This window comes from Henckelia pumila, chromosome 3, assembly GCF_033568475.1.
Source record: "Henckelia pumila isolate YLH828 chromosome 3, ASM3356847v2, whole genome shotgun sequence".
Lineage (NCBI taxonomy): Eukaryota > Viridiplantae > Streptophyta > Magnoliopsida > Lamiales > Gesneriaceae > Henckelia > Henckelia pumila.
Window position 1 is genome coordinate 82978936 of NC_133122.1, and position 15931 is coordinate 82994866.

Consider the following 15931-nt stretch of genomic DNA (forward strand, 5'->3'; position numbering starts at 1 on the left):
ATGTCGAATAGAGAAAAGACAAATGTCATGTTTAAATACTATTGAAAGTGTTCCTATCGATCCATTAAAAAATATAGCAAGTACTCCAGATGTATTACCTAATGTCGCAAACTGTCATTTTTGTAATGCCAAACGTATTTATTTAGAACCACCAAGTTTCTGTTGCTCATCAGGAGAAATAAATCTTTCATGTACAGAAATGCCTTCTGAATTAGTTCATTTATATCTTGGAAACAGCGAAGATGCTAAAGAATTCAAAAATTGTATTCGGAGTTACAATAATATGTTTGCTTTCACATCAATGGGCATACATTGTGATAAATCTTTAGCTTCAATAAATGCTGGAATTTATACATTTCGTGTTCAAGGGCAACTATACCACTTCTTGGATCAATTAATACCATCGAAAAATGAGAATCCGAGAAATCTCCAACTATATTTCTTTGACACTGAACATGAGATCTTAAATCGGATGTCTATTAGTTCAAAATTTAAAAAAACTCTTGTAGAAATAATAATTCAAATTCTGACAATAAATCCGTATTCAAAATTCTTCCGTAGCCTAAATAAAATTCATAATCTGAACGAGTATAAATTTGTTTTACAAGCCAATCCGACAACTGATCAACACATTTTTAACAAACCCACCGTCTCCCAAATTGCTGCATTATGGCTAGAATCTGATGAACCAAATAATTGTACAACTCAACAAATACAAGTATATCCAAAGGATAGTGAACCTCAATTAATTAAACATTATTTTGCTTGTTATGATCCTATGCAATATCCACTTATATTTCCAAATGGTGAACCTGGTTGGCATCCAAATATTGAAAGATTAAATCAAAAACAAAAACAACTTACACCCAAACCAAAATGTAATGGTGAAACCATCAATAATATCAGAAATTGTACACATGCAATTGATTTTATAGACCCTAAAAACCAAGGTTGTCAAACTACAAATAAGCAACGGCGAACAATATCGTGCCGTGAGTATTATTGTTATAAGTTACAAATAAGGGAACATGATAAATCATTTTTGTTACATATTGGTAGACTTCTTCAACAATATATAGTTGACATGTACATTAAAATAGAAACATCAAGATTGGAATTTTTTAGAACTAAAGATATGCAAAATCGTTTGCGAAATGAAATGTACAGTAGTTTATTCGAAAGTATTAAAGAAGGTTGTGAAAAAGGTATTGACATTGGGAAATGGATTATATTACCTGCATCCTTTATTGGAGGACCTAGAGACATGCGCAAAAGATATATGGATGCTATAACTTTAGTACAACGTTATGGAAAACCTGATATCTTTTTAACAATTACAGCAAATCCATCCTGGCCAGAAATCAAATCTTTATGTTTACCTTCTGATGAAATACAAAATAGGCCTGATTTAATTGCAAGAATATTTCGTTCGAAACTCCAAGTTATAAAAATTGAATTACTCAAAAATAAAATTTTTGGTCATGTTATTGCCTATACTTATGTGATAGAATTCCAAAAAAGAGGTTTTCCACATGCTCATTTCTTGCTAATTTTAAATCCTGCATCAAAAATTTTCCACCCAGAAGCATTTAATAGAATTGTTTCGGCAGAGCTACCCGATCCACATACTCAACCACATTTATTCTCATTGGTAGTCAAACATATGATGCATGGACCTTGTGGTTTACTTAATCCAATGTGTCCTTGTATGAAAAAAGGATTTTGTAAATTTAGTTATCCTAAATAGTTCTCAGAAATAACTAAATATGGAACCAATTCATACCCAATATATCGACGTACAAACAATAACAATGTTATTACGATTAGGGGTTCAAAACTTGACAACCGGTGGGTTGTGCCTTACAATAAATATCTTCTTGCCAAATTTAATTGTCACATTAACGATGAAATATGTTCTACTATTCAAGCTGTAAAATACATTTACAAATATATTTATAAAGGACACGATAAAATATTATATACATTAGTTGGAGATGAACAAGCTGTCACTGTTGATGAAATTAAAAACTTTCAATGTGCAAGATGGATTTCTCCTCCTGAAGAAATTTGGCGAATATTCCAATTTAATCTCAATGAAATATATCCTTCTGTAACATGTTTACCAATTCACCTAGAAAACGAACAAATGGTTACATTCCAGCCTAATCAATCATTAGCTAGCGTTGCTAATAACCCTGCAAATCATAAAACAATGTTAACACAATTCTTTTACATGAACAAGTACAATGACTATGCTAAAAAAATGAATTGCTTATATTCTAAATTCCCTGAATATTTTACTTGGCATAATGATTCAAAAGAATGGGAACCACATAAAAAACAAGAAGTCATAGGTCGAATTTACAACTGTTCTCCATCAGATGGCGAAAAATTTTTCCTAAAGTTATTGCTAATGCAAATCAGAAAACCAACTTCTTTTACAGATCTACGAACTGTCAAAGGCAAATATTTCACTACATTTAGAGAAGCTGTGCAATCATTAGGATTAATGAAAGATGATAGTACTGCGGAAATGTGTATTGCAGAGGCTGCCTTTTACTTAATGCCCGCTGCTTTATGCCAACTATTTGTCACTGTACTTGTTTATTGTAACCCCAAGACTCCAAAACAGTTATGGCTGAAATATGAGGATTTTTTGTCACAAGATTTTGAACATAACAAAACTCTTACTCCATATGAAGTTAAACACAAGGTTTTAAACATTATTGCTTATTGTCTTGATTCAATGGGGAAAAAATTACGAGATTTTTTTTCTGCCGATGATGACATCATGATAAACTCTCATGACAGTATAACTAAAGAAACACAAACTGAACAAGATATAATAATACCTGCTGAAGATCTTCTTTCTGTGCAAAAACTGAATAAAGAACGAAGAAAAGCCTACGATTTGATCTTATATCACGTTCACAATAATCTACCAAATGCTTTCTTTATTGATGGCCCTGGTGGTACTGGAAAAACTTTTTTATACAAAGCACTTCTTGCAACAATTCGTTCAACTGGTGATATAGCACTTGCTACAGCCACTTCAGGAGTAGCAGCATCATTACTCCCAGGAGGTCGAACATCACATTCAAGATTTAAAATCCCTATTGGCGAAAATAATTCCAAACCTTGTAGCATTAGTAAACAAAGCAGTCTAGCTTTCCTAATAAAATCAACAAAATTAATTATATGGGATGAAGCTACCATGGCTAAACGCGATGTAATTGAAAATTTTGACATAATGTTACGGGATATAATGACTTCAAATACAATTTTCGGTGGGAAAATTATTGTATTTGGTGGAGATTTTAGACAAACATTGCCAGTAATTCTAAAAGGAACAAAAGACGAAATTATAGATTCTTCGATTGTGATGTCCCCTTTATGGAACCAATTTCATAAATTAAAACTTCAGAAAAATATGCGAGCATCCCTTGATCCTCAATTCTCTTCTTATTTGCTTAAAATCGGTGATGGCATCGAACATACTAATGAGAAAGATGAAATTCAAATACCTCCTCAAGCAAACCTTCCATTTATAGATGATATAACAACATTAAATACATTAATAGACATAGTGTTCCCAAATATTAACGATGTCAATCTGGATTTCTCTTTATTTGTCAATCGTGCCATACTTACTACAAGAAATGACTTTGTACATGAAATAAATGATGTACTAATTAACAAATTCCCTGTTGAAGAAATAACGTATTTTAGTTTTTATGAAAACTCAAGTACTTGTGTCATACCAGATCAGGAAGAATTATTCCACTCTTTAACTCCTCAAGGTCTTCCTCCTCACAAATTAACATTAAAAATGAATGCACCAATCATATTGTTAAGAAATATTAATCCAAACGAAGGTCTTTGTAATGGTACACGACTTATTTGCAAAGGTTTCACAACAAATATTATTTACGCTGAAATTTCAGTTGGCGTTCATGCCCGCAAAGCTGTATTTATTCCTCGTATAACTCTAGAAGCTCCACTTGACAATTTTTCAACTATTCCATTCAAAAAAAAACAATTTCCAGTAAGATTATGCTATGCAATGACAATCAATAAAGCACAAGGCCAGACCCTAGATTTCGTTGGTGTCTATCTCAAAGAACCCGTGTTCTCACATGGTCAACTTTATGTTGCACTATCAAGAGCGAAAACTATTGCACAACTAAAAGTCCTCATTAGACCGTCAACACCATTAATAAAAAGCACTAATTACACAAAAAATATCGTATACCATGAGATTCTGAATGCTGTGAATACTCAGTAACATAGGTAAGTCTTTATTTAAATAAAAAAAACATATTATGTTAATCGTTTTAGACTAACTATACTAAAAGCAGTAAATTCAAAAAAACTTTGGAGACTCAAAATAAATTCAAACTGAGGTTTGGTTGTATCAAAAGAAGCAAATTCAAAAGAAACCTCAGCGAAGTGATAAAGTAAGAAACTAAAACAAATGCATAAGAAGTAAGAAATATTAATTTTATTCAGTTAAATCAGTTTCGTTTGGGCTACTCGACTTCTTTTTAGAACTTTTCTTTCTTGTTTTCATATGCAGTGCGTAGATCTTCTTCTTGTGTTTGTAGATCTAAGTTTTGGCTTGCTTAAGAAAAAAATAACGGCGGCAGAAAACATATTATTTGGCTTTGCTACTATGCAGCGTTCTTTTTCATTAAGGACGGTCATTTGATGAGCTACTTAATTGTATGCATTTTTAACTTGAAGTTTAAATGTTCATCGTAATTTTGTTCGGTGAATATGTTGAGGGTATCGCTTTTGCTTTAAGATTACATTCAACTTCGTGATTCTGTTTTAATTCTGTTGTAGTTTTAAGTTCTTTACTTGCTGCTATAAAAGATGGAAGCTTGTGTTTTGATCAAAATAATGTCTTGAAATATATTAGTTTATGGTTTTACTTGTTTTCTGGATTCCTGTTTACTTACTTTACCTAATAATGTTTTTTAATTCAAAATAGACTATTAATCTCCTCCCATATTTCCATTTTTCCTCTTCTTTTCTTCTCATGAAGGTCAATTGAAGACAAATGCACAACACTTCTAAACCTAAAACAAGAAATGCAAAACTGGTTTGTGAAGGTTCTCGTTTCTGAAAAAACCCCTATTCGACTTACCAAATGGGGAAGACAACTGAAATTGGTTTTTGTTGACAAAGAGGTAAAATACTTTGAATTGAGTCAATTAAATTATCATTACCACATCGTTTTTGACATTATTAATTTAACTTACCAGAATGCAGCCATGCAATGTATTGTTTACGAACAAGATGTTGATCAGCTGAATACATTACTTGAATTGTACAAAACCTACTATGTTGGAAATGGGAAAATTAAAACGATAACCAGTAACATGCCAATTATAGCAGATGCTAAACACCAAATAATCCTTAGTCGAAGCACTTATATTAAAATTGTAGATCCACAAGAAAAGCTCTCTCTTGAACATATCTACCGACTGACACCATTTCTCCAGTGTCCAGAATTAGCAGATGCGTCGAACAAACAAATCAGCTAAGTTCTCCAAATTGTATTTTTCTTTCCTATCTTTTGTGTATCACATATTCAATTATTATTTAACTCTTGAACTTTTTTTTTTTAATCTCAGATCTCCTCTGTGCTGTTGTACATGTTTTCCCACCACGATTAGTTCAGAGAACTAAAAAACATTTACAAGAATTTGTAGTCGTAAATGAAGAGTAAAGTATTTTGTACAGAAATTTACTTTTTAATTGCACAACTTTGAGTTCATTTTAAATGTGTTTATTTTGGCTGCTGTTTTCATTATGTATACAGGCGCAAACCTTTAATTCTCAAATTGTGGGAAGAATTCTCACAGAGCGAAGCGTCATATTTGACTGAATATGTTCATAACGAGCCTATAATATTAGAAATGAGACTTTCAGTCAATACTTTCTATGGTATGATATTTCTTACCTATTTTTATTAAGTGATATTTTTTTATTATATACCATAACACATTGTAATTAAATCCATGCATTTTTACTAACAAAAACATATTCTAACAGGGCTGTCCATTGCAACTGTACCAAACAGTACTATTCTATTTGATCCACCCATTCCACAAACTGAAGAACTAAAATTATGGTAATTTATAGCCTCGTTATTCATTTCCCTCATTTTTAAACTTCTTAATAATCGTTCTTCCTTGTTTCTTCAACTGATCAAATCTATGTCCAACTTTATTTATATAAATAGAATGCTTTTTGTTTATTTGTAGCAAATTATATTAAATTTCAGCTGCATATCATATTATATTTATTCGAACACATTATGTTACATTTCCGATGATAATGCAGTCCTACAGTGTATACATTGAAACACTTTTGTACATAAACAAATTATTTATAATCTCTTTTTCAGGATCAAAGCCAACAGAGAATACATGGAAACTATAGTCTCTCACAAACTTTACGAAAAAGCATCGCATACTATAGATCGACCCATGAATTCTCGTATCCAGAAAATTAGTCAGATCCTAAGCTTGACTGAAACGGTAATTTTGCATTAATCCTATCTTTTCTTTGTATAGCAACAAACTAAACAAATTGGTATTAATAAAATGTGTTTACTGCACAGGTGAAGTCATTCTGGATTAAAGCTACATTGCAAATAACAAATTCAGGATACCGTTTATACTTTTTATCTTGCCCAGGGTGTTCTAAACCTTCTGGTGCTGCCTATGGATATGATTTCACTTGTTTATACTGCAACAACGACTTCAGAAGCCCAAAACCAATGTAAGCTATCCTCTCAACCTTGATACCTAACCCAACCACAAAGTTAAGACATGTTATTTTTAATTCAAATTATACAAGTATTATTTATTCATTCATTCATTAATTTTATACAGGTTACGTTTCCAAGTAGAAAATATCAAACGAGAACATTATCAAAACAGACGAAGAGGTATATATATTCAATCAAAATCAGTTTCAACAACTACCAATCTTCTCATATTTTTAAAATATATTTAACAGGAAACATGTTTCAATGTCGACAAACTGAACCAGAAATTCAAAGATACGCCATTCCTTTTTCAAATTCGCACGTCAACAAATGAAATGCGAGGGACAACGTTTATACGAAATACAATCATATCGTGTCTTCCACCCTCAGAATCATTATCAGCATCTCGGAGTTCAGAAGAAAGAAGCTCTTCCTTACATGGTGAGGCCGATGTGGCCATGTACGAATCCCAAGAAAGCACTACAAAAGTGGAAGAGCACTTTCCAATAAATCCAGTTGAACAGCAACTTAGTTCAACAACTAAAAGGAGCCTTGATTGGGAAGAAGATTTAAGACACAAAGCGACAAAACATGCCAAACAAGACTAAGATACTTTTATATGTACAAGTTCAATATTACTCTAAGCTTTTTTTTATGATCAAAATAATGTGAACTGAATACACCAAAGACAAATTATATTAAAGTTATATTGTGCATTGTTCAGGTTTCCATATCAGTTTCAGTTACTTTAATACAGTACATTTGTCACTGATTATAATCGTAGTTTTCTTTTATTTATACATACTGTTTCATGCACTAAATAATGTAATTATCTTCCTTTCATTTTGCTTTTATCATAGTTTAAAAACAATATTCTTTCAGTAGGATCTTCTTTTACACATCAACTAACTTAATTCTCTGGTTTTAGTTTCATTTCTGTCATCTTCTTGTTGTCACATGTTACATAAAATTTTATTTTCTCATGCTTCAGCAGTACTTTTATGGAAACAAAGAAGTGGAAAAAGTTTAACATCTCTGCAAGAGCCATGAAGACTGCTAAGGAATGGAACATGTACATACTACATTTTAAGGTTTTAACAAATCGTGCAGATGATTTTGCCTTCAGAATCTGCTACGATTAGCGTATGTCAAAGATAAATAAACTGATATTACCGATATAAATTGGTTTGTTTTCCGAAGTGTTTTTCCATCTTGTTGAATTTCACAACTCATATTTGGCTAATACTGATGTAAAGTATAATTAGGTTTTGTTCTCTTAATATTTAAGGGTTCTGTATGATTTTTGTACTCGAGTCCTAAGTTCTAAAATTTAAATTTGTCGTCATACTTTTATAGATGATTTACTTTGGCTACAAACCTGGGTAAATACCTCAAGTATTAAGGTGCCCATACCTAGTAATATATCAATGCTCAAATATATAATATATATAAGAATAAATAGGAAAAATGTTTTAATAATAAAATGTATAAATAACCAAAATGGTACCTTTTTTTTTTTTTTTGAGCATAAACACTCGTTGCTTGTTTAATTATAACGCCGGATCTCGCATCTTCAAATGGCGGCGGCTTCAGCTTCCTCCACCAGCCTCAAACCCTCGCCGTCATCCGCCGCCATCCCATGTCTTCGCCAAAGCAGTCTTTCCGCCACTTTCGGCGTCACCAATCTCTCTTTACGCTCCCGCGGTCTCCGCGCGCCCCGCCAGCTCGTTGTCCTTTCCATGGACGCCAAGCCGACGATCCTCGTGGCCGAGAAACTCGGCGAGGCGGGTTTGAAGCTTCTTAAAGAATTTGCTAACGTGGATTGCTCGTATAACCTCAGTCCAGAGGAGCTAAACACTAAAATCTCGCTTTGCGATGCGCTGATTGTGAGGAGTGGGACCAAAGTGACTCGCGACGTTTTTGAATCCTCCGGCGGGAGGCTGAAGGTTGTCGGAAGAGCTGGTGTTGGTATAGATAACGTGGATCTGGCCGCCGCTACTGAGAATGGGTGTCTTGTGGTGAATGCGCCGACCGCTAATACTGTTGCTGCCGCAGAGCATGGGATCGCACTTCTAACTGCCATGGCAAGGAACATTGCTCAAGCTGATGCCTCAACTAAAGCTGGTTAGTCTCCATATTGATTTATGCTCAAAATTTTTCTTTTAAACATATATTCGCAATTGTCACATAGGAATCGGTTCCAATTTTCTGGGTTAAAATTCTATTTAAATTCATGTTCAGTTTTTTCCTTTCTTCCAACGGGTATTTTTTGCAATTTCTTCTTTGCTGTTTTTCATGTTATAAAGTTGAGATTATTCATTTTTGAGATATTAGATTGTTTCGGCTTTGAAAACTTTTCTTGAATAAAGAGCCTTTTCTTCTTCATGGAGTATAGATGGTCTGGTTTTCTCTAAAAATTAGGCAAACTTTAAATTTGTAAAACAGCAAAAAATTAAATGTGGAAAGTAAAGCTCTTGTGATAATGTCTGTTATGTACAGTGTTACAAGCAGTTGATGTAATGAGCGCGGGAAGTTCTCCTACTACCTTTGGGTTTGGGCTCCACTTATGGCCTAACGTTGATACTTTTGTTGACCATAGATGTAATGAAAGGAGTGACCTCAGAAATGATTGTCATCGGGTTAGCATTGATGATATGACTTATTTCCTATCTTTAGTTGGATTAAAATGCATAAACGGAAAAAAACTGATTGCAAAATGATAAATATGTGTACAGATGCAATCTTTACGAAACAATGTTAAATAATAACAGGTCTTTGGAAGAACTTGATTTTCCCCATGATTTATATTCTCCCCTCCCCCAACTTGATTTTGGGGTTTGAGCCACTTGAAGTGCTTACAAATCAATTGGCATTAATTGAGTTCGTATCATTGCTGTCCATATAGAGAATCAATCATTTCAAAAACCAAAATTTGACACGCATTACTCGCATGATTCATCATATTTGTGTTTAATTGATCCTCAAAGGTGAATGAGAAATTGATATGTGATGGTTTGATGACTGAAATCAATATGTTGGATTTTTAAGGTTGATCAATTTTTACCTGGTACAATTTTTCTGACAATTGGTACATGTTACAATTGCATCAGAAACAACTGGATGATCTACTAAATAGGTGCAGACCATTTTATTAGATCATCCACTCGATTATTGGGACATTATGCGCAGGGATGCGATTGTCATGCTTTGTTACTCACATGGATTGTAATCAGTACAAATCTAAGAACCTTTAAGATCCAAGACTACAGATGTTTGCCATCAAATGGAGACATATCTATCATCCTCACTAGCCTTTTCTAACATCAGAAATCACTAAGGATGGATTTCCAAAGTGATATCAGGGACCATGGACCATACAAGTCATTCATAAATTTGTGATCATGACATGGTGCTTGAATTTTCTCTTGGTGTGTGCCAACCCCAAGGAGATATTCTGTAAAATGAATCCAATTGAGCCAAGTAATGGTACGGTCTCAATGAAAATTGCACAATGATACGCTGAATTTTTTGGATACAAACTTTCTGAACAAGGAAAGTATTCAATTTTGCTTTGAAATTTTTTAAACATTGCAGAACTGTCCCGATGACATGCCTCAAAATTTTATGTTTCCGATGATAGATCTCTCAATGGCAAGTTGGCAACACCAATAATTGGAAGTTGATTTCTATCAATTGATTTACATACACTAGTCAGGGCTCAAACTTTTGGGGTAAAAGTTAGGGGAGGGAAGAATGGGAGAACACAAAGTTGGGAGGAAATACATTTCTCCAAAAGTCCCATTCTTTAGTTGCTTTATTCCCTATCCATACTTGCACATTATGATATTATATATTGTTTGGTAAATTTTTTCACTGTAAACATTGCTATCAGTTCTGACATTTTGCACTTTCATATGCTAACAATTGACTCCTAATATATTCAACCAGAATCCCAATACAGACGACTATTATATCTAATTACACACGCTTCCATTTGCCAGCAATGTTCTAGGTTGATTGAGTTCACAACAGTATCAATCTTTAAAAGATTCAATTTATTAATGAATATTTTACATATCCACCAGTGGCTATGAGTTCATTTTACTTATTTGTGCTTGTCCTGATAGCCTTTTGAAGGTAATGAATAATTTCCATATCCACCAATGGCATAACTGTGGTGTTTGCTTGTGCATCTGACTTCCCATAAGCCCATGTATCTCTGGCCGCAAAAACAGTCGAAACCCAACTAAACATGTCTTACCAATTTTGACCTCTAATAATTTGTCCTTCAATATGAAATTCTTCATGCAACATTATGCTGAAGCTTGTGGACTCTTGTTTGTTACGCTGACATCTGAATTCTCAAATTAATGTACTGTGACCAATGCAGGTAAGTGGGAGAGGACCAAATATGTTGGTGTATCTCTTGTTGGCAAGACGCTTGCAGTGATGGGTTTTGGGAAGGTTGGATCTGAAGTTGCTAGGCGTGCCAAGGGGCTTGGTATGCATGTCATTGCACACGATCCTTATGCACCTGCTGACCGTGCCCGTGCAATAGGCGTAGAGCTTGTTACCTTTGATGAAGCTATTGCATCTGCAGACTTCATTTCACTCCACATGCCCCTGACTGCCGCTACGTCAAAAATCATGAACGATGAAACATTTGCGAAGGTGAAAAAGGGTGTCAGAATCATTAATGTTGCTCGTGGGGGAGTAATAGATGAAGAAGCATTGGTGAAAGCACTTGATGCCGGCATTGTGGCCCAGGTTTTTGCTAATTTGAAGAAAGAAAATAGATTAATGAAATGCCACTTCATTTGGAACTACAATGAAGCGAACAACAGTTTTATTTGCATTTAATAATTCTGTGTGTTATTATCAGGCGGCCCTTGATGTCTTCATCGTAGAACCTCCAGCAAAGGACAGCAAGTTGGTGCAACATGAGAAAGTTACTGCAACGCCTCATCTCGGTGCCAGTACAATGGAAGCTCAGGTTTGCCAAATGATATCTCTCTTTTTTATGTGAGTCTGTTCATTGTTTTAATTCCAGCACCATTCTGTTTGAATCCCTTTTCCAGGAAGGGGTGGCTATTGAAATTGCTGAAGCTGTCGTCGGTGCATTGAAGGGGGAACTTTCTGCCACTGCTGTCAATGCACCTATGGTTCCTGCTCAGGTACGTCACTCGTTCTCATGCACAATATTTTTATTTCTCATTTTGGTTTTTGACGTGTGAATGAATGACATAAATAATGCACGTATTGCCGTCTGATCCAAGTTCTTTACAAGGCACTGTGTTGTCACATGTGGTTTTGGGGCATGCAGAGGATCATTATCTTGTAAATTTATCCAGACATGAGTAACAGGGAATTCATTGAATATTTTTGGTATCATTTTCTTTTCACAGGTTCTCACTGAGCTGAAGCCTTATGTTACCCTTTCCGAAAAACTCAGTAGGCTTGCTGTCCAATTAGTGTCCGGTGGGAGTGGAGTGAAATCGGTGAAAGTGACTTATGCATCTGCCCGAGCTCCAGATGATCTTGACACAAGGGTGCTTCGTGCCATGATCATCAAAGGTCTAATCGAGCCTATCTCAAGCCTTTTCGTGAATTTAGTGAATGCTGATTTCACTGCCAAACAGCGAGGGCTTCGTATAACTGAAGAACGAGTTATCCTTGATTGCTCCCCTGAGAGCCCACTCGAGTCAGTCCAAGTTCAGATAGCTGATGTGGAGTCAAAATTCGCCAGTTCGATGACCGACTCCGGTGAGATCAAAGTAGAAGGTCGAGTTAAAGATGGAATTCCACACTTAACCAAGGTGGGATCTTTTGAAGTGGACGTTAGTTTAGAAGGAAGCATCATTCTCTGCAGGCAAGTTGATCAGCCTGGGATGATAGGAAAAGTAGGTAGCATTCTGGGCGAGGAGAACGTGAACGTGAGTTTTATGAGCGTTGGAAGAATCGGTCCGAGGAAGCAAGCTGTAATGGCTATCGGAGTTGACGAGGAGCCAAGCAAGGAGTCGTTGAAAAAGATTGGGGATATCCCAGCTATTGAGGAATTTGTTTACCTTAAGTTATAGATGGATAACCATTCAAATATCATGTATTAGTTGCATGGAGTGCCAATTTTGATTAAGTTTGCTCATGTTCTCGAATAGCTTTGAGTGAGTTAATAATCCGGTGTGCGATGGGACAGGTGGATTTCTTTGAGTGGATGCTGCCATTATATTTATATCCAAGTTTTCTTGTAGGATTGTAATTTGTATCCCTTGATCATTTCTCGAGTATCATCTTTTGAGTTAGTTTTTGATCGAAAAAGTTGATTTCAAATTCACGGCTCAAACCCTTTATATCCATTTCGATTTGAATCTAATTAATTTGAAGAGTTTGAATCTTATATGGTAACCAATTATATTTTTATACTTAATTTCAAATTCACTTTAAAAAAAAATACTCTCTTTTAATTTAAACAGTATTTGCAAATGCTTAAAAAGGAGAACCTCAACGGTGCTAGAGTAAGGAAACATGAAAAGGCACGAAACATCAAAATAATATGGGTCGATATGATCGTAGAAACCAACTTAAGGTATGGCATTACTAAAATAATCAAGAACAAAAGTACTTGATGAAGAGATAGTGCTGATATATTAGAAACTGTGACAAAAATGGCATAAACAAGTGCAAAACTCAAATCTCCATTGATTGAGAGGCTTTCAACTTGCTCACTTTTGCTTTCTTTTTCCCAGTTTTACTTTTCCTTCTCTTAGGCTTCTCATCCATGGCAGGCTGTGTATTCTGCAAATGTTGTAAAATGGAACCCAAGGGATCGGATTGGAAATATGGATGATTAATAACTGTCTTCAACTGATTACTCTCTTTCAGCCTGAGAAATATAACCATAATAAAAGTCAAAACATGGTGAATATAATGAGGTCATGGCAGCATCTTCAACACTTACACAAGGCTATTTCTCGTTTTACTGCTAAGTTTGAATTCAGTTGGCCTAGACTCCCTGGGAGCCTTCAACTCAGGAAGGTACTCTGAGAGGGATGACATATCATACGCTTTCATCTTCTTTTGTCGACTCCGTTTCTTCTGTTGTTTTTCCTGTGGTGAAAAATTTACATCAGCTAATATGTCCAAAATATTACTCTACTAAAACGGCCAATTGGACATTCATATCTCAACCAGATACAAGCCTTACTTGCAACTATTAGTGATTGGCTACACTTTAACTTATTGATTCCTGATAAATTCAGATCATAACCACCACAATTTATAAGGTTTATTGCAGAAAATTGGCACAACCAAACAAAGTTTCTTACTCGTACATGCACAAATTCAGAGGGTCCAGAAAAAAAATGGTTTTATTGCACTATTCACCAAAAAAGCTAGAGAATTCGTAGATATACCACTAACAAAACCCACCAAAGCTCTAGAACTGAATTTAGAAATACCATGACTAAAAGTAAAATGGATTTTCATTATCCAGACACTGCAACCTCAATTTGGAGCCGATAATACTGCAAACATACCAATGGCATCAATTTCAGAATATTCATTTTATTCATCGAAAAAGCAGGTGAAAAACCGCACCTTAGTAATAGCTCTATGGACCACGGAACTCCTGACCGCTGCAAACGTCAATAAAACCATGATCAGGGTTCCATATTCGCTGAATTAACCATCAAGGAAAGTTATTCCACATAAAAGTTGTAGATAACCAAGCAGGGAAATGCAAGGTAGAATGAATGCACTACTTGGAATTTGACGCAAAATATACGAAGATGCACCATTCATAAAAATTCCTAAGCTAACACCAGTAAGAAAAAATTGAAAAAGCTGGAAACACAATCAATGGTGAAGGCCGCAAATCGACAACATAAAGCACATTGACTTCAGCATCATTGGCCAAGCAAATGCATAATAAATTCAATAAAATGATAAAAATAAATAAATAAATAAATAAAGGCATATCTTACATTCATAGAACCGCACTTTCTTCTCGAATTTGTGTTCTGCACGAGTCATTTGATCTGATCTGAAAATCAACAAAAAACAAAGAAGTGAAAACTAAAATCCGAATCACCGTTAAAATAATCCAAACGAAGGGCATTGCAACAATTTTACCTGGAGCTGGTCTTCCCCATGGTACGATTTAAATTATTCCAGCAATTCAAAATTTTCAAAGCTCAACGATGGAATTTTACCTAAAAACATGAAATCGAAGGACGGCAAAACTATAATTTAAACATTCTAATGATCATATATAAAATTCAACTTCACAATTATTATTTGAAACCGGTAAAATAACAAGTCTGAACTTGAATCAAATTACATAATTTAAGCTGAAAATATCAAATCAACATTGTTTTCAAAACATGGAATCCAGGTCTATGGTCAAAACTTACGAAAACCTAATTTAAACGAAATACCGGCAAACAAAAGGTAAAACCATTTTAAAATAATATTGAAACATCCGAATACTTGACTTCCTACCTACAGTCTCCTGTCTTACATCCCAAAAAATACAAGTAGATAATATGGTTCTTCAGTCTACCTCAAGGACGAAAAACTCCACTCTTCGATTTCCTATGTTAATCTGAATCCCAATTATATGATTTGAGAGCTGGGTTTGAATTAAATTTTATAATATGGCACAAAAACTAAAAGAAACCCAGAAAAAAAATCGGTATTTCAACTTTACCGAGCAAGAGAGTGAAGAGAGGGAAAAACCGAAGAAGATTCTAGCAAAGCGATCAACAGCCGGCGGGAGGAGGCGGCGATGGCCGAGGAACAATTGCAATGTCTCCAGGGTTTTTGAAATTGGGCATTTATATTATATGCTCTAAGTTTTATTTTATTTTCCGTCCAAACGAACCGACAAATTGTAACCAGGGGGTCATCTTTAGGTTCCGTTTTAATTTTTTTTATGGGATGATAGCCAAAATAGTCATGTAAATTTACTTGTTTTGTGATTTGGTCTTGTAAGTATTAAATTTTAAGTTTTGGTCCTGTAAATTTAGTTATATTTTTGTTTTTAGTCCTTTTTCATTTAAGAAATATTTTTATAATTGGACCGATATCAAATTGATCTAACTTAAAAAAATAGTCCAATTGATTGGATTATTTTAACCGGACGGTCGTATCGAA

The 15931-nt window shown here is 34.6% G+C and overlaps 2 protein-coding genes across 3 annotated transcripts; one reads left to right on the forward strand and one right to left on the reverse strand.

Annotated features, from left to right (window-relative positions):
• Positions 1-8321: 8321 nt before the first annotated feature.
• On the forward strand, positions 8322-13028 carry LOC140887539 (D-3-phosphoglycerate dehydrogenase 1, chloroplastic-like). Its single transcript, XM_073294832.1, has 5 exons — positions 8322-8905; positions 11172-11548; positions 11664-11774; positions 11860-11955; positions 12187-13028. Exons 1-5 carry the CDS (start codon positions 8359-8361, stop codon positions 12856-12858), a joined length of 1803 nt encoding a protein of 600 aa, XP_073150933.1. The 5' UTR covers positions 8322-8358; the 3' UTR covers positions 12859-13028.
• A 293-nt stretch (positions 13029-13321) lies between these two features.
• LOC140892470 (uncharacterized) lies at positions 13322-15631 on the reverse strand. Of its 2 annotated transcripts, XM_073301368.1 has the most exons (7): positions 15486-15625; positions 15339-15380; positions 14909-14988; positions 14761-14819; positions 14375-14412; positions 13737-13885; positions 13322-13661 (listed from the first exon to the last, which is right to left on the reverse strand). In XM_073301368.1, exons 3-7 carry the CDS (start codon positions 14926-14928, stop codon positions 13466-13468), a joined length of 462 nt encoding a protein of 153 aa, XP_073157469.1. In that variant the 5' UTR covers positions 14929-14988; positions 15339-15380; positions 15486-15625; the 3' UTR covers positions 13322-13465. The 2 variants fall into 2 exon arrangements, with proteins under 2 accessions (XP_073157469.1, XP_073157468.1); XM_073301367.1 differs by lacking the exon at positions 15339-15380 and having other exon boundaries at positions 15486-15631.
• Positions 15632-15931: the final 300 nt, after the last annotated feature.